This window comes from Scardinius erythrophthalmus (genome assembly GCF_964197995.2).
Source record: "Scardinius erythrophthalmus genome assembly, chromosome: 20".
In the NCBI taxonomy this organism is placed as follows: Eukaryota; Metazoa; Chordata; class Actinopteri; order Cypriniformes; family Leuciscidae; genus Scardinius; species Scardinius erythrophthalmus.
Genome location: NC_138240.1, coordinates 38,229,064 through 38,255,444, shown reverse-complemented (window position 1 = coordinate 38,255,444; position 26,381 = coordinate 38,229,064). Strand labels below are relative to the sequence as shown.

Here is a 26,381-nt window from a genome sequence, read left to right as displayed (position 1 = left end):
AGGCCTACTCCGTGTAGCTGGCCCGCCATCTACTGGCTAAAAATAATAGTCGAAGTTACTTGCCGACCCCTGGTTTAGAGAGTAAACGATGACAGAATGTTCATTCTTAAGGATTAACAGGTTCATGGATACAGTATGACAGTGTTTTAATCGCAGTATATTTGATTTCCTTTACTGGTATTATTGATATGAAGACGAAGCAAAGCTCTTCGGTGTTGTGCAGATTATTCCAGACCATGCAAGGGTTAATCATTCAGATCAGTACTCAGGAGACATATAATTTAATCATTTTATTATCTTTGATTTAAAAGACCATTTATTATAGTGATTTTACATGCATTTACAATCTTTTAAACAGTGTTTTATTATATTATTTGTCTTATTCTATTTTTAATCTCATTTAAAAAACCCACGATACAGTATAAGGAAGTGTAAAAGTCTCTCTTCTGAGTTATTTGCACAGATAATCGATTCCAATCATTAGTGTTTTATTCACTCGTCATAATTCTGTCATGATGATGATGTGCAAATAAATGATTTTCATTAAGATCAAGATCACATTTGTTCATAATTCACCTCAAAATCCAAAGAATGAACAGCTACTGATCATTAAACCCATTTCAGGACCATTAAAGTAGTGAGCTGCACTGTAATATTAAAAAAATATTATATACCATCAAATAATTATTGTACATGCTTTAGTTAACATTAGTGTTGTTCATTGATATCAGATGAAACATTATTGTAAACCGTTACTCTATGTGCTTTAATGTTTTACAGGAATGAGAAGCTAATAAGACTCAACTTTGAGAAAAATCAGAATTCAATAATAACTTTGAGAGTAAAATGTCAATAAATCTGTTTGGTCCTAAAACAAGCTTCATATTCTTATTTTGAGGAGAAAAAAACAATATGAAGCCAAATCAGCGTCTCACAGGAATAGTTGTTAAAAATTAAAATTCTGCCATCATTTACTCGCCCTCAAGTTGTTTCAAACCTGTATGAATTTCTTTCTTCTGTTGAACACAAAATAATATATTGAGTATTGAGTTCTATAGCAGGAAAAAATACTATGGAGGTCAATGGGGTCCAACTCTCTGGTTACCGACATCCTTCAAAACATCTTCATTTGTGTTCAGCAGAAGAAATTCAGACAGGTTTGAAACGACTTGAGGGCGAGAAAATTACAGAATTTTCATTTTTAAGTGAACTATTCCTTTAACATCCGTCTGAATGTAGGATGTATTGATTTCAGGACAAAGCGAAGCTACACTGCAAAAAATGCTTTTCTTTCTTAGTATTTTTGTCTTGTTTCCAGTCCAAATATCTAAAAATTCTTAAATCAAGAAGCATTTACTAGATGAGTAAAATGAAATAAGAAATTCTCTTGTTTTCCGCTAAATATGTTTTTTTAATTAAGTGAGTGTTTGCTTAAAACATTTTTTAAAGATTTTTTTCCTTGCCCCATTGGCAGATAATTTAGCTTGTTTTGCGCAAAAACTCTTTATTTATTTATTTATTTATTTTTTATCAGAAAACGATACAATTACATAATTTAACTTCTCTAGTAAATGCTTCTTGATTTAACAATTTCTGGATATTTGGAAACCAGACAAAAATACTAAGTAAGAAAAGTAAGAAATGTTTGACCTGTCACTTTTTGTAGTGACAGGTCAAACATTTTCGTATGCATTTTATCGTATTCGTCATTCGGTGGCTGTGAATTGTCAAAGCGTCTCTCAAAATAGTGGCTACGGATGCGGAAAACACAGAAAATCTAACCTGATCCGAATTTCTTTATAACGGATGAAAGTTTCGGAGGCAGTGTGTAAACGTGATTGACGCAAAGTGAGGTCCTATTTATTTTTTGACGTAAGAAAATTTCGGAATCAGTGTGCAAGAATCTTAAGAGTTTAAAACCTGAAATAAGAGCATCTTCCCGAGTGTTACTGGACTGATCTCAGATCAGCGTGTGGATGTTATTGGTCTGATGATGTTATTGGTCTGATGACGTCATCTCTGCGTGTGGATGTTATTGGTCTGATGATGTTATTGGTCTGATGAGGTCATCTCTGGGTCTGATGAGGTCATCTCTGGGTCTGATGAGGTCATCTCTGCGTCTGATGATGTCATCTCTGCGTCTGATGACGTCATCTCTGGGTCTGATGACGTCATCTCTGGGTCTGATGACGTCATCTCTGCGTGTGGAGACTGGCGGGCCGGTACACAGGAACCCCCGGGTCGTGGAGCGAGGGAAGGCCTTTAATGGCGTCCGCTGCCTTCTCCGCGATCATGATGGTGGGGGCGTTGAGGTTCCCGCTGACCACGCTGGGCATGACGGAGGCGTCCACCACCCGAAGGCCCTGGACCCCGTGCACCCGCAGGTCCGGCCCCACCACCGCCCCCCCGTCCCCCGGGCCGCCCATCTTACAGGTGCAGGACGGGTGGTAGGCACTGTCCGCTTTACGCCGCACGAACGCGTCGATCTCGGCGTCGGACTGGACCCCGGGGCCCGGCAGAACCTCGGGGCCCCGGAACGCATCGAAGGCTTCCTGAGCGAAGATTTCCCTCGTCAGCTTAACGCTTTCTCTGAACTCCCACACGTCAGCGTCTGTGGGACGGAGGACCTTTATTAGTATCTGGTGATTTGTAGGGGTGACACAATATATCGCAATATGAAAATGCAACATTATGTATCGTGGATAGTGACAATGTGTATTGTGGATAGATAGTGTGTATTGTGGATAGATAGTGTGTATTGTGGATAGATAGTGTGTATCGTGGATAGATAGTTTGGATTGTGGATAGATAGTGTGGATTGTGGATAGATAGTGTGGATTGTGGATAGATAGTGTGGATTGTGGATAGATAGTGTGGATAGTGGATAGATAGTGTGGATCGTGGATAGATAGTGTGGATTGTGGATAGATAGTGTGGATTGTTGATAGATAGTGTGGATTGTTGATAGATAGTGTGGATTGTGGATAGATAGTGTGGATAGTGGATAGATAGTGTGGATCGTGGATAGATAGTGTGGATTGTGGATAGATAGTGTGTATCGTGGATAGATAATGTGGATTGTGGATAGATAGTGTGGATTGTGGATAGATAGTGTGGATAGTGGATAGATAGTGTGGATTGTTGATAGATAGTGTGGATTGTTGATGGATAGTGTGGATTGTGGATAGATAATGTGGATAGTGGATAGATAGTGTGTATCGTGGATAGATAGTGTGGATAGTGGATAGATAGTGTGGATCGTGGATAGATAGTGTGTATTGTGGATAGATAGTGTGTATCGCGGATAGATAGTGTGGATTGTGGATAGATAGTGTGTATTGTGGATAGATAGTGTGAATTGTGGTGTGGATTGTGGATAGATAGTGTGGATCGTGGATAGATAGTGTGGATTGTGGATAGATAGTGTGGATAGTGTGTATTGTTGATAGATAGTGTGGATTGTTGATAGATAGTGTGGATTGTGGATAGTGTGGATTGTGGATAGATAGTGTGGATTGTGGCTAGATAGTGTGTATTGTGGATAGATAGTGTGGATTGTGGATAGATAGTGTGGATTGTCGATAGATAGTGTGGATAGTGGATAGATAGTGTGGATCGTGGATAGATAGTGTGTATTGTGGATAGATAGTGTGTATCGCGGATAGATAGTGTGGATTGTGGATAGATAGTGTGTATTGTGGATAGATAGTGTGAATTGTGGTGTGGATTGTGGATAGATAGTGTGGATCGTGGATAGATAGTGTGGATTGTGGATAGATAGTGTGGATAGTGTGTATTGTTGATAGATAGTGTGGATTGTTGATAGATAGTGTGGATTGTGGATAGTGTGGATTGTGGATAGATAGTGTGGATTGTGGATAGATAGTGTGGATTGTGGATAGATAGTGTGGATTGTGGATAGATAGTGTGGATTGTGGATAGATAGTGTGGATTGTGGATAGATAGTGTGGATCGTGGATAGATAGTGTGGATCGTGGATAGATAGTGTGGATTGTGGATATATAGTGTGCATCGTGGATAGATAGTGTGGATTGTGGATAGATAGTGTGTATTGTGGATAGATAGTGTGGATTGTGGATAGATAGTGTGGATTGTGGATAGATAGTGTGGATTGTGGATAGATAGTGTGGATTGTGGATAAATAGTGTGAATTGTGGTGTGGATTGTGGATAGATAGTGTGGATTGTGGATAGATAGTGTGAATTGTGGTGTGGATTGTGGATAGATAGTGTGGATTGTGGATAGATAGTGTGGATTGTGGATAGATAGTGTGAATTGTGGTGTGGATTGTGGATAGATAGTGTGTATTGTGGATAGATAGTGTGTATGGTGGATAGATAGTGTGGATTGTGGATAGATAGTGTGGATTGTGGATAGATAGTGTGGATCGTGGATAGATTGTGTGGATTGTGGATAGATAGTGTGTATCGTGGATAGATAGTGTGAATTGTGGTGTGGATTGTGGATAGATAGTGTGGATTGTGGATAGATAGTGTGAATTGTGGATAGATAGTGTGAATTGTGGATAGATAGTGTGGATTGTGGATAGATAGTGTGAATTGTGGTGTGGATTGTGGATAGATAGTGTGGATTGTGGATAGATAGTGTGAATTGTGGTGTGGATTGTGGATAGATAGTGTGTATTGTGGATAGATAGTGTGTATTGTGGATAGATAGTGTGTATTGTGGATAGATAGTGTGGATTGTGGATAGATAGTGTGGATTGTGGATAGATAGTGTGTATCGTGGATAGATAGTGTGGATTGTGGATAGATAGTGTGGATTGTGGATAGATAGTGTGGATTGTGGATAGATAGTGTGAATTGTGGTGTGGATTGTGGATAGATAGTGTGGATTGTGGATAGATAGTGTGAATTGTGGTGTGGATTGTGGATAGATAGTGTGAATTGTGGTGTGGATTGCTGATAGATAGTGTGGATTGTGGATAGATAGTGTGAATTGTGGTGTGGATTGTGGATAGATAGTGTGTATTGTGGATAGATAGTGTGGATTGTGGATAGATAGTGTGGATTGTGGATAGATAGTGTGGATTGTGGATAGATAGTGTTGATAGTGGATAGATAGTGTGGATAGTGGATAGATAGTGTGGATTGTGGATAGATAGTGTGGATTGTGGATAGATAGTGTGTATCGTGGATAGATAGTGTGGATTGTGGATAGATAGTGTGGATAGTGGATAGATAGTGTGGATTGTGGATAGTGTGGATTGTTGATAGATAGTGTGGATTGTGGATAGATAGTGTGGATTGTGGATAGATAGTGCGTATTGTGGATAGATAGTGTGTATCGTGGATAGATAGTGTGGATTGTGGATAAATAGTGTGGATTGTGGATAGATAGTGTGGATTGTGGATAGATAGTGTGAATTGTGGTGTGGATTGTGGATAGATAGTGTGTATTGTGGATAGATAGTGTGTATGGTGGATAGATAGTGTGTATGGTGGATAGATAGTGTGGATTGTGGATAGATAGTGTGGATTGTGGATAGATAGTGTGGATAGTGGATAGATAGTGTGGTTTGTGGATAGATAGTGTGGATTGTGGATAGATAGTGTGTATCGTGGATAGATAGTGTGGATTGTGGATAGATAGTGTGGATTGTGGATAGATAGTGTGAATTGTGGATAGATAGTGTGAATTGTGGTGTGGATTGTGGATAGATAGTGTGGATTGTGGATAGTGTGAATTGTGGTGTGGATTGTGGATAGATAGTGTGAATTGTGGTGTGGATTGTGGATAGATAGTGTGGATTGTGGATAGATAGTGTGGATTGTGGATAGATAGTGTGTATCGTTGATAGATAGTGTGGATTGTGGATAGTGTGGATTGTTGATAGATAGTGTGGATTGTTGATAGATAGTGTGTACTGTGGATAGATAGTGTGTATTGTGGATAGATAGTGTGGATTGTGGATAGATAGTGTGTATCGTTGATAGATAGTGTGGATTGTGGATAGTGTGGATTGTTGATAGATAGTGTGAATTGTGGTGTGGATTGTGGATAGATAGTGTGTACTGTGGATAGATAGTGTGTATTGTGGATAGATAGTGTGGATTGTGGATAGATAGTGTGTATCGTTGATAGATAGTGTGGATTGTGGATAGTGTGGATTGTTGATAGATAGTGTGGATTGTTGATAGATAGTGTGGATTGTGGATAGATAGTGTGTATTGTGGATAGATAGTGTGTATTGTGGTGTGGATTGTGGATAGATAGTGTGTATGGTGGATAGATAGTGTGGATTGTGGATAGATAGTGTGGATTGTGGATAGATAGTGTGGATAGTGGATAGATAGTGTGGATCGTGGATAGATAGTGTGGATTGTGGATAGATAGTGTGTATCGTGGATAGATAGTGTGGATTGTGGATAGATAGTGTGTATCGTGGATAGATAGTGTGGATTGTGGATAGATAGTGTGTATCGTGGATAGATAGTGTGTATCGTGGATAGATAGTGTGTATTGTGGATAGATAGTGTGAATTGTGGTGTGGATTGTGGATAGATAGTGTGGATTGTGGATAGATAGTGTGAATTGTGGTGTGGATTGCTGATAGATAGTGTGGATTGTGGATAGATAGTGTGAATTGTGGTGTGGATTGCTGATAGATAGTGTGGATTGTGGATAGATAGTGTGAATTGTGGTGTGGATTGTGGATAGATAGTGTGGATTGTGGATTGATAGTGTGAATTGTGGATAGATAGTGTTGATCGTGGATAGATAGTGTGGATTGTGGATTGATAGTGTGAATTGTGGATAGATAGTGTTGATCGTGGATAGATAGATGTGAATTGTGGTGTGGTGTTTTAGTGTCAGTACTGCATTAAACTGCTATATATAATGTTGAATATAATGTATAATAATGCAGTGGGGGAATATTTCTGTCCTGATAAAGCCAAATGTCTGATGTTACCAGTAAAAAGTGTCCAACACTATATTAAATATATCTAGTCAGTGACAGATTAAGCGTATCCCTCTATAATAATGCTGTATTTTCAGCCTCAGAATCATGGATATGTTTATTCTGGTTTCTCTATTGTCCTGCTTTGGGTTTCCAGCATTAAGTCCAAGCCTGTTCATTTACACACACAATGTAATACCAAAAGTAACATTTTAATCATAGTACACTTTTTAATAACCTTTTTCCATATGTCTTGGAGTATGGCAATAATATGGGATCGTGACACAAGGGTCTCATTACACCCCTAGCTTTCTGCGTAACTTGGAAATGATCAACATTTCAGAACCTTTTTCTCCACTAGGGGATGAAGAGTGATGAGATTCCCTACTGTGTGAATCAACTCTAACCCGGACAGCAACATAGAGTCGGCCCAGATCCGGCCCACATGGATTCCACACGGCCCGGATGTGGGCCGGATGTGGGCCGACACTGTGTTGCTGTCCGGGAGTAAACGCACCGGTGGAGAGGTAGTTCGGCTGGATGATCGGGTGAGCCTTCGGGTCTTTACTCTTCAGCTTGATCCACCCGACACTCGTGCTCCTCATGGGTCCAACGTGAACCTACACACACACACACACACACACACACACACACACACACACACACACACACACACACACACACACACACACACACACACACACACACACACACACACATGTCTGATTCATTAGAATGATGAAGTCTGTCAGGAGATGACATCACTTCCTCAGCTGAAGGTGTTCACACATTACTGTTCATTTCCTGAACGAAATCTGTGACGGATAATGTTTGTGTATGACCTAAGATGAGGCGATAAGGTCAATAAACGATAACTGTGACTATATTAACATGCAATATTGATAAAAAATAATTAGAAAAAAGACTAAAATATACACTACCGTTCAAAAGCCAAGTGGGGTCAGTAAGATTTTTTAATGTTGTCTGCTCACCAAGGCTGCATTTATTTGATAAAAAAAAACAAAAACAAAACAAAAACAGTAATATTGTGAAATATTATGACAATTTGATGACTATGACTTTTGTGATTTTAATGACTTTTCTATTTTAATATATTTTAAACTGTAATTTATTCCTGTGATCAAAGCTGAATTTTCAACATCATTACTTGAAGAAACATTTATGATTATTATCAGTGTTGAAAACAGTTCTGTACAATTTTGTTTCAAAATTCTTTGATGAATAGAAAGTTCAAAAGAACAGCATTTATTTCAAATAGAATATTTTCTAACATTATAAATACTTTTGATCAGTTTAACTCATCCTTGATGAATAAAAGTATTGATTTATTTTATTTCTTTCCCCCCAAAAAATGTAAATTCTTACTTCAAACTTTTGAAGGGTAGTGTTTAATGTTACAAAAGCTTTAGATTTCAGATAAATGCTGTTCTTTTGACTTTCTATTCATCATAGCATCATTAAATAAAAATGTAAAAAACTGTTTTCAACACTGATAATAATCATAAATGTTTCTTGAGGATCAAATCCTGAAGGGTCCTGATCATGTGACACTGAAGACTGGAGTAATGATGCTGAACATTCAACTTTGATCACAGGAATAAATTACACTTTACTGTATATTCACATAGACAACAGCTGATTTACATTATAATAATATTTCACTGTTTCTACTGTATTTGTTTGTATTTTTAATCAAATAAATGCAGCCTTGGTGAGCAGAAGAGACTTCTTTTAAAAACATTTAAAATCTTACCGACCCCAAACTTTTAAAGGTAGTGTAGTTCAAACATTTCTTGAAGTTAAATCCCCCAATCGGAGCTTTCCTGTTAAAAAACATGTTTTCTACCCAGTGTGTTACTTAATATTAGTAATCTGGCAACCCTGTGCTCTCTCTACACTGCTGTGCCGATCGTCTGAAAACACACACACACACACACACACACACACACCACACACACACACACACACACACACACACACACACACACACAAGCTGCAGTTCAGTGATCTCCATTAGAGAAATTCTGTGGAAGCGTCGTTCAGTCGTTCTGTTCCTTCACACACACACACACACACACACACACACACACACACACACACACACACACACACACACACACACAAGCTGCAGTTCTGTGGAAGCGTCGTTCAGTCGTTCTGTTCCTTCACACACGCACACACACACACACACAAGCTGCAGTTCTGTGGAAGCGTCGTTCAGTCGTTCTGTTCCTTCACACACACACACACACACACACACACACACACACACACACACAAGCTGCAGTTCTGTGGAAGCGTCGTTCAGTCGTTCTGTTCCTTCACACACACACACACACACACACACACACACACACACACACACACACACACACACACACACACACACACACACAATCTGCAGTTCAGTGATCGCGTCGTTCAGTCGTTCTGTTCCTTCACACGCACACACACACACACACACACACACACACACACGCTGCAGTTCAGTGATCGCGTCGTTCAGTCGTTCTGTTCCTTCACACGCACACGCGCACACACACACACACACGCACACACGCACACACACACACACACACACACACACGCTGCAGTTCAGTGATCGCGTCGTTCAGTCGTTCTGTTCCTTCACACACACACACACATATGAGGTGTGATTTGTGCACTTTTTGGCGATCGCGAAGCAAACTGAGAGGTGAACTAACGTGTATACGCTCGCCAGTCGTCTGGCCAAAATCCCATAGTAATCAGGCGTCAGATGTAAGATATGAGACGTTAGACGTCACGGCCACGTGTTGGAGCTGCGTTCAAAGTGCGCGGTGACGTGGCGGCGACGTAGCTGTGTAAGGAATTTTTTTACTTTGCGTGTGGATAACGTACGTGTGGATAAACGCCTGGATAACGTACGTGTGGATAAACGCCTGGATAACGTACGTGTGGATAAACGTCTGGATAAAACTGGCTAAATTCTATTTTCTTTAATATTGTACCTTTTTAATTTGGGATATGATCATTCATAACACACTGTTTTCATGTTTTTATGAGTTGTACAAAAGTGTAGGCCTACACACTATTAGTAATATATCTCATGTATATATGTTTATATATTTATTTATGTGTATGTTTAAAGGTAATATTGTAAATAAAAAACAGAAGTAAGGTTAAAAAAATAAAGGTAGCCTATTAATTTATTTTTTAACTGGTCATTGACTGATTTTAATTTACCTGTTAAACGTAATGTTTTATGGGTTTCTCTGTCTGTTCTGTATGCATGTCTCCTCAGCTCATTAATAGGGACTTTATACAAAAAGAACATGTTTTTCTCGTAATAACGAGATGTTATGTCATTAAAACGACATATTTTCTTGACCTTATAAGGACATATGTAGTCATGTACAAAATATGCCTTTATCCACATAAGATTGAAAGCCTATCACGCCTTTATCACACTTCTACATTCAAAAAGCTTAAGCAAATAATAGCAGCCCCCAATCAGAGGCGAACAATTAATCAAATTAAACAAATTAATCAATGAGGCCCTTTTTAAAAAATATATTTTATATAGCCTAGGCCTATAAGTTTTTTTATATAATATATAATATATAATATTTATTTTTGTTAATAGGCTATACCTTTATTACCTAGAGATATAATTAAACAAAAAGTAGTCATCTAACAGAACATAGCCTAAGTTGTTTATTTTTTACAACATTATGTTCTTATTTTGTTTAATTAACGAAATGTCAATATTCGTCTTTATAACAGAAAATACAATACAAAAATCTTTAAGATACAGCCTACAGTCTTCACATGCCGGATTGTCACCTTCTAAACAGTCCTTTGTGTGGTGGAATAAGCAATGCTATAGAAATATATTGTTAGTTTCTTAATTTAAACTTTATTTTATTATTTTATTAGTTCATTAACTAATTATGCTAACTCAACTAATTTAATGTAAATAGCTGGATACTAATTACCTACTAATTAAATAATGTCAAATAGTAGGCTATTGATTAGAGTTGCCATAGACTTGTCTAGACTAGTCATTCATTTAAGCAATTAGGACTAATCGCACGTTTATATTCAATCCTGGCTGCATAGGCTATAGCCTTCCGCGCTCAAGCGCATGCATAAAACTTGCCGCAAAGCACCGGCAAAAGTAGGCTAATGATAATAAATGTGTCTGAAAAAAATAACGAAGCATTTTAACTGTTTATTAATAAACTAGTCTTTTCTAAATCAATGTAGGCTGCCAGCAAACATATCAAACAGGGCGCGCTTTCATGATCTCCGTGAATTGGAGCGCGTCTCAAAAATAAACTGAAAAACAGTGTATAGACAAGCCTCACAGACATGAGAAATATAGCTATCTATATAAAGCTTATAAAAAATGTCCACCAACGAAAAAAATACGGTACCATCTGATTATGTAATCCTGTCCGTATGAAAGGCGCATCTAGGCTACAGCGGAGATGTATGGAGTTTTATTTTATTTTACAAAAGCGCAACGTTTTCTTCTTGTTGTGAGTTTACACAAATAAAAGTAGTGGCGACTGATGTATTATTCTTTTCTGTATGACCAGAAATGATGGAGTATTTTAAGTTGTTTCCACTGTTGATAGGAAAATGCGAGTGATGGCACCGGCGCCTCTATGTCATGCAGCGCGCGCTCCACACTCCGCACAAACACTGGATATGCGCTTTATAATAGCGAACATTTATCTAGGTTAACGTTAGAGCGAGCGGCCATGCCAGACGGATAATCCTCTTCATGTTTAACAAATCAAATTATGTTGCATTTTCTTGCGCCAGTTTGAAAAGGGCGGCTGAAACACTTAGCCTATACAGATAAACGCCAAACGCTGGTGTTTTTCTTTAAACAAATTCGTTTAGGCTTTAAAATAAATATTGTTTGAGGGCTAATAAATGCCACAATAATTTGTTTATTTTATTGCCTACTTATGTTTTTCATTTTTCTTTTACATTGAATACCATTTAAAGGATTTGCTGTGCACCGGCTTCGAAAGACACGTTAAGAGACACCTTTATTTTCTTTATAATAAAAGGTTTCTATGGAAGGGAAACGCTTAACTTGTAATTAAATGCGTTGCGTTCATATTCGGGCTCATCTGCTTTTCTGTAGGATAGTATGGTTTATTAATAAGGTGTGTGCAGAATTTGATATTTTAACATTGTCCATTAGGGGCTGCTATTGCTTCAGATTTTTGAACGTTGAAGTGATAAAAAATGATTGGCTATAAATTGTATGTGGATAAAGGCATATTTTGTACATGACTACACATGTCCTTATAAGGCCAAGAAAATATGTCGTACATAAGATCTCGTTATTACGAGAAGAGATAAAACGACATAAGATCTCGTTATTACGACATAATTGAGTGGAAAAAAATAATATTTGTTGCAGCAATGCGTCACCGTACTAACAAGCCCAATTAAAGACTGCTACCTGTTCTTTTGCCTTGTTACATTGTGGGCGTTCATCCTGTGTTTGTTTGTTCCTGGAGGTGTTCAACACACTGTCAGCTTATGAGAGTTTGTATGTAATTACATTTACTTGACTTCAGCGTGTTTCTTTTTGTGTCTTCATTGCTTGGTTTGTAAATTAAAACAAATGCAACCAATACATTTAAAAAAAAAAAAAAAAAAAAAAAAAAAAAAGGTTTACTACTTCTAACTGAATGTAAATATTGTCAGTGCACTGAACTTGAAAAGTATTTGCACGACTATAATAACAACAACAACAACAACAACAACATATGGTTAATGCAAAATTTTAGCCAAATAATCCAACGATTTATATTTGTGTTAAATTTATTGGTCAAAACTATACTAACACAATAACATATCAATAGTTCAATATTAACACATCACTGTTAGTTTCTGGGTAATTTTTAACAATTTTTTTTAACCTAGGCATTTTATTTAGACATGTTTACTAAATGTTTAGTTTTATAAAATTGCTGTAGGCAATAAAATCTGTCAAATACCAACTGCAAGATTTAATTAATTGATTTACCTTTTTCTAACTGGCAGCCTTAAGTAATATAGCTAACACTTGTTGCAGTCCTACTATATTAAATCTTGGGTAAATATAATTATACTAATTATTATTATACTGATTACTAATAGTGTCTACACTGTTGCCCAACCCACAAAAGCACGAAAACGTGTGTGTTTGATCATATCCTAAATTAAAAAGGTACAATAGTAAAGATAATAGAATATAGCCTAAGTATTAATCCAGACGTTTATCCACACGTTCATCCACACGTACGTTATCCAGGCGTTCATCCACACGTTTATCCACACGTACGTTATCCAGGCGTTCATCCACACGTTTATCCACACGTACGTTATCCAGACGTTCATCCACACGTTTATCCACACGTACGTTATCCAGACGTTCATCCACACGCACGATATCATACGTCATTGTTCACGGCAAGGTACGCGACGATTGACACGGTGATTGCTTAGTTTGCAAAGTAAATGCACAAATCACACCTCATACACACACACACACACACACACACACACACACACACACACACACACACACACACACACACACACACACACACACACACACTCGAGATCAAACCTTCAGTGATGAACTGGAATAAATCCAAACATGAGTCTCCACTATATTTGTGACTGTGTTTGCTGAATAAATGCACTTATGAATCCTCTGTGTGACGACAGTCTTTTTGCTGTTGTTTTAATAGAAAAACAATGTAATTTGGAATTACTGGATTATTAGGAATTTTACTGTTTTAATTTCTGAGAAAGGTTTCTTATTTTAACAGTATTTGATAAACTGCCAGTAATAAATCGGGAAACTAGATGTGTATTATTCCACATTCTCTTGATTTGTGTTTATAGGTGAAAGAGCAATAATTCTGATGAAATATAAAAATATATTTCAATTTATTATAATTTTGAGCAAAATAATCGTGATTATCAATTTAACCATTATTCAAATGTGATTAAGTTTTCGTTTTCGTTGACTAAACAAAAAACGGACAAGGTTGACTAAATATGATAAAAACTAAAAAGTACATTTTACACAGGACTAAGGCTCACACTTTAGATTATGGTCCAATTCTCACTATAAACTAACTATTAACTACGACTTTTGCCTTAATAAACCCCTTATTACTGCTTATTAATAGTTAGAAAGGTAGTTGTTAAGTTTAAGGGATGTAGTAGTGCTGGGCGGTTTGACCAAAAATCAACATCACGGTTTTTTTCTAAATTATACCGGTTTCACGGTTTTTACCGTTTTTTTTTTTTTTTTTAAGCATGATGGGTGTTAACCACATTTTCTACTGAGTGAGAGAGGAAATACTGGAGTATATTTACTTATAATGCCCTATTTTATTGTCATAAGTGAATATTATAGAAAAAATCCACACTAATATTAATAATAGGGGTTTGCAAGGCTGTTTACAAAGAGGTGTCAGCAGGACGCGCTTTAGGAGCGGCAGAAACAGTGGTTTCCCCGGTAACGGCTGTACACAAAGCAGCAACGCTCATAAACACTGCTTTATCAGGAAAGATAAAGAAAGATTCAATCGTAATAACAAATAAACTTTTCTAAAGACCGTTAGTTCACTTCAGATACGTTAATACAGTATAAAAACACGCACGCCGCGAGAAAAAAAGACACTCTCACCCCCACACGTCTCGTGCCCATTCTAGTCAATGCTTGTGTTTCAGATCGAAGCTTCCCAGAAGCGGCTCTCCGCGCCGCTTCGCTAAATATAGACGCCTAGTCTATTTTGACGCACCGCGTGGAGAACGGAATAAAACCTTGTCGCAGCCGTAATGCGCCGCAGACGTGTGTTGTAAATGAGGGGTGAGACTGTGTCGCGCAGCGCCGCGTTCCGATTAAAGCGACATACACCGGTATTGCGGTATATTAAAAATTCATATCGTAACAAAAATAAACACCGGTATTCGGTATGAACCGGTAAACCGCCCAGCACTAGGATGTAGAATATGATCATGCAGAATAAGGCATTAATATGTGCTTTATAAGTACTAATAAACAGCCGATATCCTAGTAATATGCATGATAATTAGCAACTAGTTCACAGTGAGAATTGGACCTTAAACTAAAGTGCTACTATACTTAGACTAAGACTAAATGAAAAAGTAGCTGACAAAATGAACACTATCGCACATACAGTCAAACCTCATTGCAAGGGGATCAAGTTCATGTTACTAAGAGTCATTTATATGATTTTACTCTCACCGTGGGCTAGTTTAGTCTGGGTTTAAAAGAGCCTTAATATTCAGTAATATTATTGATTTGACCAGATGAGCCGAATAACGACACTATAGTCTTCTGTAGAGCGGTCTTTATAGTTGATGAGGTTTGCGTCATTGACTGTCCTGTTTATCACTGTCTCTGAAAGCATCTGTGCTGTAGAAATAAAGCTGTAGAAATAAAGCTGTAGAAATAAAGCTGTAGATATAAAGCTGTAGATATAAAGCTGTAGAAATAAAGCTGTAGAAATAAAGCTGTAGAAATAAAGCTGTAGATATAAAGCTGTAGAAATAAAGCTGTAGAAATAAAGCTGTAGATATAAAGCTGTAGAAATAAAGCTGTAGATATAAAGCTGTAGAAATAAAGCTGTAGAAATAAAGCTGTAGAAATAAAGCTGTAGAAATAAAGCTGTAGATATAAAGCTGTAGAAATAAAGCTGTAGAAATAAAGCTGTAGATATAAAGCTGTAGAAATAAAGCTGTAGAAATAAAGCTGTAGATATAAAGCTGTAGAAATAAAGCTGTAGAAATAAAGCTGTAGAAATAAAGCTGTAGATATAAAGCTGTAGAAATAAAGCAGTAGATATAAAGCTGTAGAAATAAAGCTGTAGAAATAAAGCTGTAGAAATAAAGCTGTAGATATAAAGCTGTAGAAATAAAGCTGTAGAAATAAAGCTGTAGAAATAAAGCTGTAGAAATAAAGCTGTAGAAATAAAGCTGTAGATATAAAGCTGTAGAAATAAAGCTGTAGAAATAAAGCTGTAGAAATAAAGCTGTAGAAATAAAGCTGTAGAAATAAAGCTGTAGAAATAAAGCTGTAGATATAAAGCTGTAGAAATAAAGCTGTAGAAATAAAGCTGTAGAAATAAAGCTGTAGAAATAAAGCTGTAGATATAAAGCTGTAGAAATAAAGCTGTAGAAATAAAGCTGTAGATATAAAGCTGTAGAAATAAAGCTGTAGAAATAAAGCTGTAGAAATAAAGCTGTAGAAATAAAGCTGTAGATATAAAGCTGTAGAAATAAAGCTGTAGAAATAAAGCTGTAGATATAAAGCTGTAGAAATAAAGCTGTAGAAATAAAGCTGTAGAAATAAAGCTGTAGAAATAAAGCTGTAGAAATAAAGCTGTAGAAATAAAGCTGTAGAAATAAAGCTGTAGATATAAAGCTGTAGAAATAAAGCTGTAGAAATAAAGCTGTAGAAATAAAGCTGTAGATATAAAGCTGTAGAAATAAAGCTGTAGAAATAAAGCTGTAGAAATAAAGCTGTAGAAATAAAGCTGTAGAAATAAAGCTGTAGAAATAAAGCTGTAGAAATAAAGCTGTAGAAATAAAGCTGTAGAAATAAAGCTGTAGAAATAAAGCTGTAGATATAAAGCTGTAGAAATAAAGCTGTAGAAATAAAGCTGTAGAAATAAAGCTGTAGAAATAAAGCTGTAGAAATAAAGCTGTAGAAATAAAGCTGTAGAAATAAAGCTGGCTAAACTGGAAATCAGCAGCATTGTGACTCACTAATAATCCTGTTGTTGATATGATTCATAACGCACTGTGGTTTATGTACAGTCTGTTCTCCAGAATGTGAATGCTAGGTTACACCCGCTACTCAAAGATGCAGGCGTGGCGTGAACACTCATCTTTAGGCTTGAGTATCACAGGCAGGATTGAATGAAACAGACCTGGAAGGCCTCGATCTGGGAATTCACGCGTCCGTGATCGATGACCTGAGAGGGTAGGAAATGAAACTGGATGTCAGGATGAGGAACGCCGGGACGACTGCGGATGAATCCGCCGCTCTCCAGATGAGCCGTAGCGCCGTAACCTACAGCAAAACACAGGAAGAGTTCAGCCAAACGGGGGAAACCTCCTGATTGTTTACTCACTCCAAGGCCATCCCAGATGCACATGACTTTCTATCCTCAGCCCAAGAGAAATTCATGTTTTTGAGGCGCAGATTCTAGGATTTTTCTCCATCTAATGCAAGTGAATGGTGCCCAAAGTGCCCAACCGTCCTGTGTACGCTCTTCACAGAGCTGGACCGAGGCGAGCGTTTCTAGTTAAAGCATGTGTAAGAATTGATAAATTAGGAAATTCCAAACAGTCTGTTTTGGGGGTGACCAGGCCCTGAGAGGACAAAAGGACCTCTCTGGAGATTAGCATTTGAACTGGCTCTCATGCACCATCGAGACGAAAGTCTCACCTCCGAGTCATCTAATCTACATCCTTTTCCCTCTCCCCTCACCCCTGTCTCTCTTATGCTCAGACGATCAGCTGAAATCACCCAAGAAAATGTATAGTTTAATGTGAATGATTATCACAGAGTATTTTCATGTTTGGTATCATTTAAAATGTCACAGTGCGACTGGTACAGATATCTCATATCCAGATAGATAAAACAAAAGGTAATAAGGTTTTTAAGAGCTTATGGATAACTGATTTACAAAGGAAGGTGGTCTCTAAGCAAATGGTCCCACACCCCCATGAAGATGCGACCACTGCATGCAAATTTCTATTGATACATGTTTCCAGGTAAAAGGTTTGTCTATTTAAGGAATTGCAGCAGGGAGATCGAGGCCTTTTCTGTATTTCAGATCGGTCCGTTAGGCTGAGAGATATAGATCTCTCAGCCTAATGTATTTCTTAAATGTTGGGTTTGCATCTCTTTTCTTTATTCCAGAGAATTTGATGTTTTGTATCGATTATCTTTGAATTGATTATGAAATTGGCATGATACATTTACCTGACATAATAAATTGTTACATTTGATTATTCTAACTGACTTTGATATTATTTCCATTGAAGAGATAAACGGAATAGTCAAATGTTCACTCACTTTTAGTGAGGCACAGATATTATTAAAACACTTTCATTTATGGAGTCAGATGAATTAACGAGAGAATACATAACTAAATGTATTGTAAATTTAACCAACAAATACTTTGCATGGGTAAGGACAGAGCACGTGATAACCTTCCCTGTGTTATTGGTGAACCGGCAATTGGACCAATTTCACGGGCTTTACACATGTAATCTTTGATGTTATTCTGATGTTATTTGCTAGAGCACACGTGCCCTTTAAAGCTGCCCAACTATGGATTTTGGACCATCAAACATGCTCTACGTTGAGCAACGTTCAGTTTCATTAGATGGAGAAAAATACTGGAATGTTTTCCTCCAAAACCTTCATTTCTCTTCTGCTGAAGAAAGAAAATGGCCATGGGGTGAGTAAACCATCATTATCCTCAAATGTCTGAGGACGCTTCCATTAGAACTGGACTCACCGAAACCCTTCAGTGTAACCGAGTGAGTCTCATGAACACATGCTGACGTCACAGCAGAAATCAGGACTGTTGACTGTCATTAGATCTTCCTGAGGTTTTATTCGTTTGGCAGATGTTTGTATCCAACGTGACTTGGATTGCATTGAAGACACGCATTTAATTCTAATTTCTATTTCTATTGTTTGAGCCACGTTTATTTATACATGAATGGGTCAAACTTTACATGAGGTGTCTTTACTACATACTTACCGTTGTAATCAAAATGATTCAACACCCACTGCAAATCAGGTTTATTGGCAAAATTTTAAGACTGTCGGCTGTTTGCAACGAACAAATCAAACTAAAGTAATTAAAATAGCTCAACAAAACAAATGTTTCAAGTGGTTTCCCCAAATTCAACTGAAAACGCAACTTCTAATGACTTCTGCAGTCTCAGAAAGATTCAGCCCCTTCATGGTAAGCATCTTTAGCTCTCAGTAGAACAGCCTTTTGCTGATATGATGATATGAGCTGAAGACGAGATGTATAACAGCAGATTCTGTTTCTCAGGAATCTGAGCAACTATATTCCAGTTCAGGAATATTCCTGGGTTTGCGTTCTGCAACCGCCTTCAAATCCCAGCAGAGATGTTCTCTGGGGTTCGAGTCATGTGACTGTGATGTGACTGTATCTCCCAGGACTTCTTCTGCAACCAAGCCTTGCTGGACTCTGAGGAATGCTTGGGATCATTGTCCTGTTGAAGGTCCAAGCTTCATCTTCCTCACTGACAGCATGATGTTCTCTCCCAGGTTCTCCTGATACTTCAGTGACTCCATCTCTCCTTCCTCACGCTGCAGGTTTCCAGAGCCGGAGGACATCCATCATCCGAGAGCATCAGGAGCTCCTCACGCTGAACTGTAGACAGAGTTCTCCACAGCGTACGCCTCATTCCTCCTCAGGACACACCGATGATCCACAGGGACGAACAGCTCCAGTTCCGTTTCATCACTTCACTTCCCAGAATCCCAAAACTCACTTTTCTTCTTCTTTAGGGTCAGTAGCGGTGTAGTCCTGGAGTTCTGGCATGTGTTCAGTACGCGCTGTACTGTGCATCTGAAACCTCAGGTCTTCTGCAGCCACTCCAGGGCTTCCCTGAACCGGTGACCGTTCCTCCTTCTGCCCCGTCCAGGGAGTGCAACCACTGTTCCTCTAACTTTGAACTTGCAAACTATGTCTAGGTGTCTCTAGGAACATTTAGTGCCTTCGCTATCTTTCTGTATCCTGTTCCTTGTTTGTGAATGGCGATGAAATCTTCTCTTAACTTTTTAGACCATTCTTTTGACTCAACAAACCTCGCCAGTTCAGATGTGTCATGTGTTCTAGCTCAAGCACACCTGGTGCCGCTAATGAAGCCCTTGATTAGCGAGAAAACACCTGTTCTGCAGATCTGGGCTGTTTGTGCTGTATTCAGGGGCTGAATCATTCTGAGACTGCAGACGTCATTAAAAGCTGCATTTTCAGTTGAATTTGGGGAAACCACTTGAATCATCTGTTGTGTAGAGCTATTTCAGTTACTTTTGTTTGATTTGTTCATTGCAAACAGCTGAAAGTCAACCTGTCAAACCTGTTTTGCAATGGGGGTTGAAAAATTTTGATTACAATTGTACGTTAAATAAAATAATAGTTATGGACACAGTGTGCTTATGTGTTGATGTTGTATTGTAAACACATGTGCTGCTCTTGAGGGTGTATCCGGGTCAGGTTAGGACAGGTTTGGTGGCTTAAGGGTGGGTAAACAGTGTAATTATAGATGGAATTACAGAAACGCAGGTGTTTTAAATATAAGAATGATGTAAAAACATGCATGTACATCAGTGCTGTCCTCCCTGTTGCCTACAGCAAGATAGAAAGGCCCAATGATTTTTCAAGTTGATTGTGATTAACTGGACTAAAATGTATATTTATTATAAGTCATAATATTACATTACTTTTCCAGGTCGATTTTTAATTGTTTTTTAATCTTATTTTCAATTCTTTCTTTTGAGTGTTTTGTCTCATTGTTAATTATTTAAGTCACAATGAGGCACCAGGTTGAGATAAACACAATACGTGCATTAATTTAAATACATAGTAGTTAAAGACACCTAATATAAAGTGACCCATTTATAAAAGCTTTTAGAACTAAACACAATTTAAGCTCAGTAATGAGAAGATTGTATTATGGTAATAAAAATGTCTCTTTTGTTAGGGTGGGTGTTGTGTGTAACTCATTACAAGTACCTTGAGTTATGTAATCAGATTACTTTTTCAAGTAACTAGTAAAGTAACATTACTTTTAAAATTTATAACAAAATATCTGAGTTACTTTTTCAAATAAAGAACGCAAGTTACTTTGTTTTCCCATTTATTGACTGACAGCTCTCCTGTCCACATGTTGAGACAAATCAAAGTGTGTGTGTGTGTGTGTGTAAACATGATGGTTATTGTAGTTCTAGACTAAATGTGAGCATTTACTCATCTCACTTGCACAAAAAGATTCAATATTCCTCAAAATGAATATAATCAGTGAAATGCAGAATCAGAATTCTATGCAAATCTCCAATAACTAAATATGTTAGATAAAACATACATTTTTATGCATTTAATCTCACTTTATTGACCAATGCACTTCCCTCTGACCTTCGATGATTCAGTTAAACCATTAGCAAAAATGACTATAGATTTTTTTTGTTTTTATTGGTAAAGTAAGTGTTAAAACTTCTTTCAGCCTGAGACTTATTATTCACTTTTGGTGAGAAAGGGTCTTTACATTTGCCCATAAATATACCTTTTTTGTTATAAAAAAAACAATCCCATCAGCCCAGGTGGAAAAAAATAATAATGCAAAAGTAATGCAAATGTAACATAGCACATTACTTTTCTAAAAAAGTAACGCAATTGGTTACTTTTTAAGAGAGTAATGAAATATTGTAATGTAACTTTCCCCAACACTTGATATGACACACACATATGGGACGTTCAGATATACCTGTGAATTTGAGCAGCCACTCCAGGCCGATCTTCAGCATGTGCAGGGGCTTCTGGGCTTTGTAGAGAGTGATGGGTTGAGTACAGCGATGCTGCACGTACAGCTCCAGATGGTCCTGAAGATTACAGCCCACACCTGGACACACACCACAAGACCAAATCCCAACATCAGCAGAGGTCATGGCCAGAAACCCCCGTCAGAGCCAGCATGGACTCACATTCGGAGCATACAGTGTGATCTGTGGAGAGGGGAGATCTTGGAGGACATAAAGGAGGAAATGAGGTCACCTGGCAGATGCTGTGTCACCGGAATATCGTTTTTGCGAAGCTCATCTGCGTTTCCCACTCCAGACAGCAGGAGGAGCTGTGGAGAGTTAATGGCTCCGCCGCTGAGAATGACCTCCTTATCAGCAAACACCTGAAGCAAACATGAGAAACGCTCACGCCTCAACCATAGACTGTAGAAAAGAATGGGCGTAGTGTCCGTGAGTCACCCGTAGTGTTTCTGAAGAGCGTTTCTGAAGCCCAAAGTGGGCGGAGCCGGCCGTCGCCATCTTGGCCGCGTCACTCCCGGATAAACGAAAATGTGCAGCGAGGCGGATTAGCTGAGGTGACGCTAACAGACAGCAGACAAACGGCAAGCAGTGACATCAGCGCAGTCCACCTGTCACTCAAGTGGCCACGCCCTTAATTATGCAGAACTGTAAGGCTTTATATTAAACAGATGAGTAATAAAAAAATAAAAATTCACCCCCCTCACAGTTTTCATGAAGGGCAACATTAGCTATATAGACCAAAACCACTTTTACACCAGACGGTAAACGTGTTTTTTTCTGCTGTAAAGTTGGGCATTTTAACATGCAGGTTTATGGGATTGACTCTCTTCTGGAGTCTGTCTCTAGTGGCCAGTCGATGAACTGCAGTTTAAGTCACTTCAGTGTTGGATTCAAGAGAGAGAGGAAGGTTGCTGCTCACGCCTCAACAAACCACTCACTTCTTCATATATAACATCAGAGGAAATGAGCGAGACTGAAAGAGTGACGAGTGAAGATAAGCCACAGGAAGAGGAACATTACGCCGCTTATCAGCAGTCTGCCATTTCCAGAGCGGCCGGGAAGAAAGACCCAAAACCGCAACTGTGACTTATGTAGGTCGATCAGATTAATCAGATCAAGATTAAACAAACTGCTGACCTTTCTCTCAGTCACCAGATGCTTCTGATTCTGCAGGTGCTGAGAGTGAACTGAATTATCCAGGAGAACACCAGTGGTGGACAGTAGCAAAGTAGTTTTTCAAATATCTATTCTTTATCTGAGTGTTTTTCTTTTGGGAAACTACATTACAAAGCATAATATCGCACTTTTTACTTGCTCCTCATTATTTTGAGCTGAAGAAATCGTCACCCGATTCCCAAGCCTAGACGCGACAGCATGTCCGATTCATGAATGAGTCGATTCTTTCCAGTGAACCTGTTGAACTGGTTCACAAACCGCCCTGAACGAGTCATTGACGAATCGAACGGATCTGATTGCAGCTGCTCTGGAGTCAGCGATGATCCGGTCAAAACCAACCGGGATATTGGCGGATCTTAAATGGGGTGAGAAGTACGTTATCAGTGCCAAATATTAGCATTGATTAAGTAAATGAAAATCATAATTAGATCAGTTATTTGTGATCTAAATCTGCTGTAAAATTTTATAATAAGTATAATGTACAACAGGTTTTGGTTAAGAATTAAAGGTTTAATTATTTGCAGACATCTGCACTAATTGTTCTTATAACTGCTGATAATGAAAGTTAATTAAAAATCAATCACTTTTGTACTTTTACTCAAGTAATAATTTAATAGGGTGTCTGTACTTTAACTCGAGTGTTTGATCAAGTGTACAGATCAAACATGTCGTCTACTGAGGGTCCTTCATTACAGACGCCTTTACTGTCCCACAGTCTCGTCTGAGGGCTTTCTGGAGGGTTGAAGGAGTAGAAACAGCAAACAGTTAAGTGTTAACTCATGGCAAGACTGGGCAGCGAAGACACTTGTTTGGAATATTTAAACAAGTTTAAATTCACCATGAAATCAAATTGGACATTTCTTTTTTTGTGGAATATTGCAGTGTTTATCGTAAATGATTTATGGGTGCACATCATCATTACTGTTTTAATGATCTTGAATCAGAATAACTCCCTCTTGCAGCATCTCTCCTCTTCTCTGGTGACGAGGGCGGAGCAACCTGTCACTCACATGAGATCAGCCAATAGCAAACTACAACCATCCAATCAATTCCCCAAAGACAGAATCAAGCCCCGCCCACATGTGTTCTTCTTCCAGAAGCGTTTCACTCGATATACGACACAATAGAGAAGAAAAGACCAGCGCAACTTCAGTTTCATGATCATTTTAAAGGTAAAAAGTGATACAGCTCAACACTACAAACACAAGACTTTACTACTTACAAACAAACCCATCCATACCAACCTTCCACAATACGTGTAAATCACTCACATATGCAACTACAGTGCGCTAAATAATGTCTGCTAAAACTGAGTTGTACAAACATTAAACTGCACACAAGGAACTTTTTAATATCAGAATTATTTCTACTCTAGTTTTTTGGTGAGATATAAACATTTAATAAATAAATTTAATAACTGAGATTTATACAAAAATACATTACCTAATAAAAACATCATCAAAATGTTCAGTAAAAAAATAATGACCAGTAATATAGTGCATATATGTATCAGTACGCTCCTCTCTAGAGTTGTTTTATGAGTTTATGGTCAATGAATGAGGTAAACGTGACATTACTGTTCTCATATTGAGGTCTTTCTGCGGTTGACACACTGATTGATGGATTACATGAGACATGATTGATTTCAGTGAGTTGTTCTGTATCCTTCAACATTCCTTCTGATGTTCACTGATGTTTATTTGCTGCTATAACTAGTAAACATTAAATACACACAAACACACATTTATTGACTGATTCAGTAGCAGAATTTAAAAGTTGAGTGTTTGTTTCATATCAGAAGTTACAAAGCACAAAGATAATGAGGCAATGCTACAAAGTTTTGTTCACTGATTAACTGAAAACAGCACAGACTATAAGATCGATTCTTGGGACTTAAGAATCGATGCGGGTTCGTAAAAAAATAAAAAAATCGTAATTTTTTACCCAGCTCTACTAAGCGACACACAGACTGAAGCCAGCCAGGAGCCGAGTATGTCCTAAACATGAGCGCAGTGTGAAAAGATCATCTGAGGTGTTCACCTGTTTGGTGTGTCCGTCCTGCTGGTACTCGACCCCTCGCGCGCGGGTCCCGTCGAACAGGACTCGGGTCGCCATACAGCGCACTTCTGTGCTCAGGTTGGGTCTGGCCAGCGCGGGCCGAAGATAAGCGCTCGCTGTGCTCCATCGCTGACCTGTGCCAGAACACAGAGAAGGTTCAGGAGACTCTAGCACAGAATTAATAACAATACATTTTATTTGTAATGTGCTTTTCTAAAACAGTACAACAGTACAGTACAACACAATAAAATACTAATCAGGACAGTCTATGTAAGCAATTTTAGAAAGATGAGTTAACAACTTCTTGAAACTGGCTCATGTGGGAGCATCTCTAGCAATAAGAGGAAGTGATTCCATAACCTGTGTGCAGCGCCAGAGACAGCTCTCTCCCCCACAGGGAGGCTGAAGAGTCAGCGAGTCGACCGAAGGGGACGGGAAGGCGCGTACAGGCTGACAAGTCAGATGACAGATATAAGAAGATCTATATGACAGATATAAGAAGGGGCTTTTTCGTGCATAGTTAGTGTGAGAGTTTTAAAAGCAATACGCGACTGAACAGGAAGCCAATGCAAGCTATCAAGCCCGTCTGTGATGTGCTGACGTGGTGAAGTGTATGTGCTGCTGAATTCTGGATGTACTGCAGCAGTTTTATAGATTTAGCAGGTAAACCAACAAATAGTGCATTATAATAATCAATTCTGGAAGTAACAAATGCATGAATAAGCCTTTCAGCGTCAGGTGGAGTAAGATAGGGCCTAGTTCCTGCAATGTTTCTGAGATGATGGAATGCAGATTTTGTAATGCTCTTAATATGAGAGTCTAGTGTTAGGTAAGCCTCAAAGACCACACCAAGGTTACGAGCATACGAAGATGGAAATAAAACACTATCATCCATAATCACATTCAAATTTCTCCCTTTGTGAGTAGCCACAGGTGTGCCAATGAGTAGAATCTCTGTCTTGGAAGAATTCAATTTAAAAAAAATGATGTTGCATCCACGTTTTTATTTCCTGCACACACTCTTTTCAGAGTTTTAGAGGTGACAGTAGGATCAGATTTGGAGCTGATGTAAATTTGAGTATCATCAGCCTTAAAGTGATACCCCAAAACCATATTTCCTAATTATATAAACACTAAACAATATGGGACCCAGGACAGATCCCTGAGGAACACCACGGTGGACTTGTCCAATTTCAGATTTGTTGTTTTCCCAAGACAACAAACTGGAAACGATCAGTGAGGTAAGAATTGAACCAGTTAAGCACAGTTCCAGTGATAGCAAGCCAGCTCTCCAGCCTATTTAGCAGGATAGAACGGCACAGTGTGTCAAAATCTGCACTGAGATCTAGCAAGACCAAGACGGTAGCTGGCTCCAGCTGAGATAAGCAGGTCATTCATAACACGAACCAAGGCTGTCTCTGTACTGTGTCCCTTTCTAAACCCAGACTGAAAAGGTTCGAAAAGCTTGTTGGATGACAAGTGTGAGTGGAGTCGTGTCACAACAACACGTTCCAAAACCTTATCAAGAAAGGGCAGATTTGAGATAGGCCTATA

General features: G+C 38.4%; 1 protein-coding gene across 2 annotated transcripts in view; it reads right to left on the bottom strand.

Moving 5' to 3' along the window:
- Positions 1-282: 282 nt before the first annotated feature.
- Positions 283-26,381, bottom strand: part of chdh (choline dehydrogenase) — a 34,236-nt gene continuing 8,137 nt past the window's right edge. For both annotated transcript variants that reach the window (XM_081349016.1, XM_081349017.1), the window contains 6 exons: positions 24,810-24,961; positions 21,826-21,955; positions 21,539-21,673; positions 16,930-17,072; positions 7,461-7,563; positions 283-2,611 (listed from right to left, as the gene is read on the bottom strand). In XM_081349016.1, the coding sequence (XP_081205142.1) occupies positions 2,193-2,611; positions 7,461-7,563; positions 16,930-17,072; positions 21,539-21,673; positions 21,826-21,955; positions 24,810-24,961 (1,082 nt within the window). In that variant the 3' untranslated portion in view covers positions 283-2,192. The remainder of the gene's footprint in view (positions 2,612-7,460; positions 7,564-16,929; positions 17,073-21,538; positions 21,674-21,825; positions 21,956-24,809; positions 24,962-26,381) is intronic.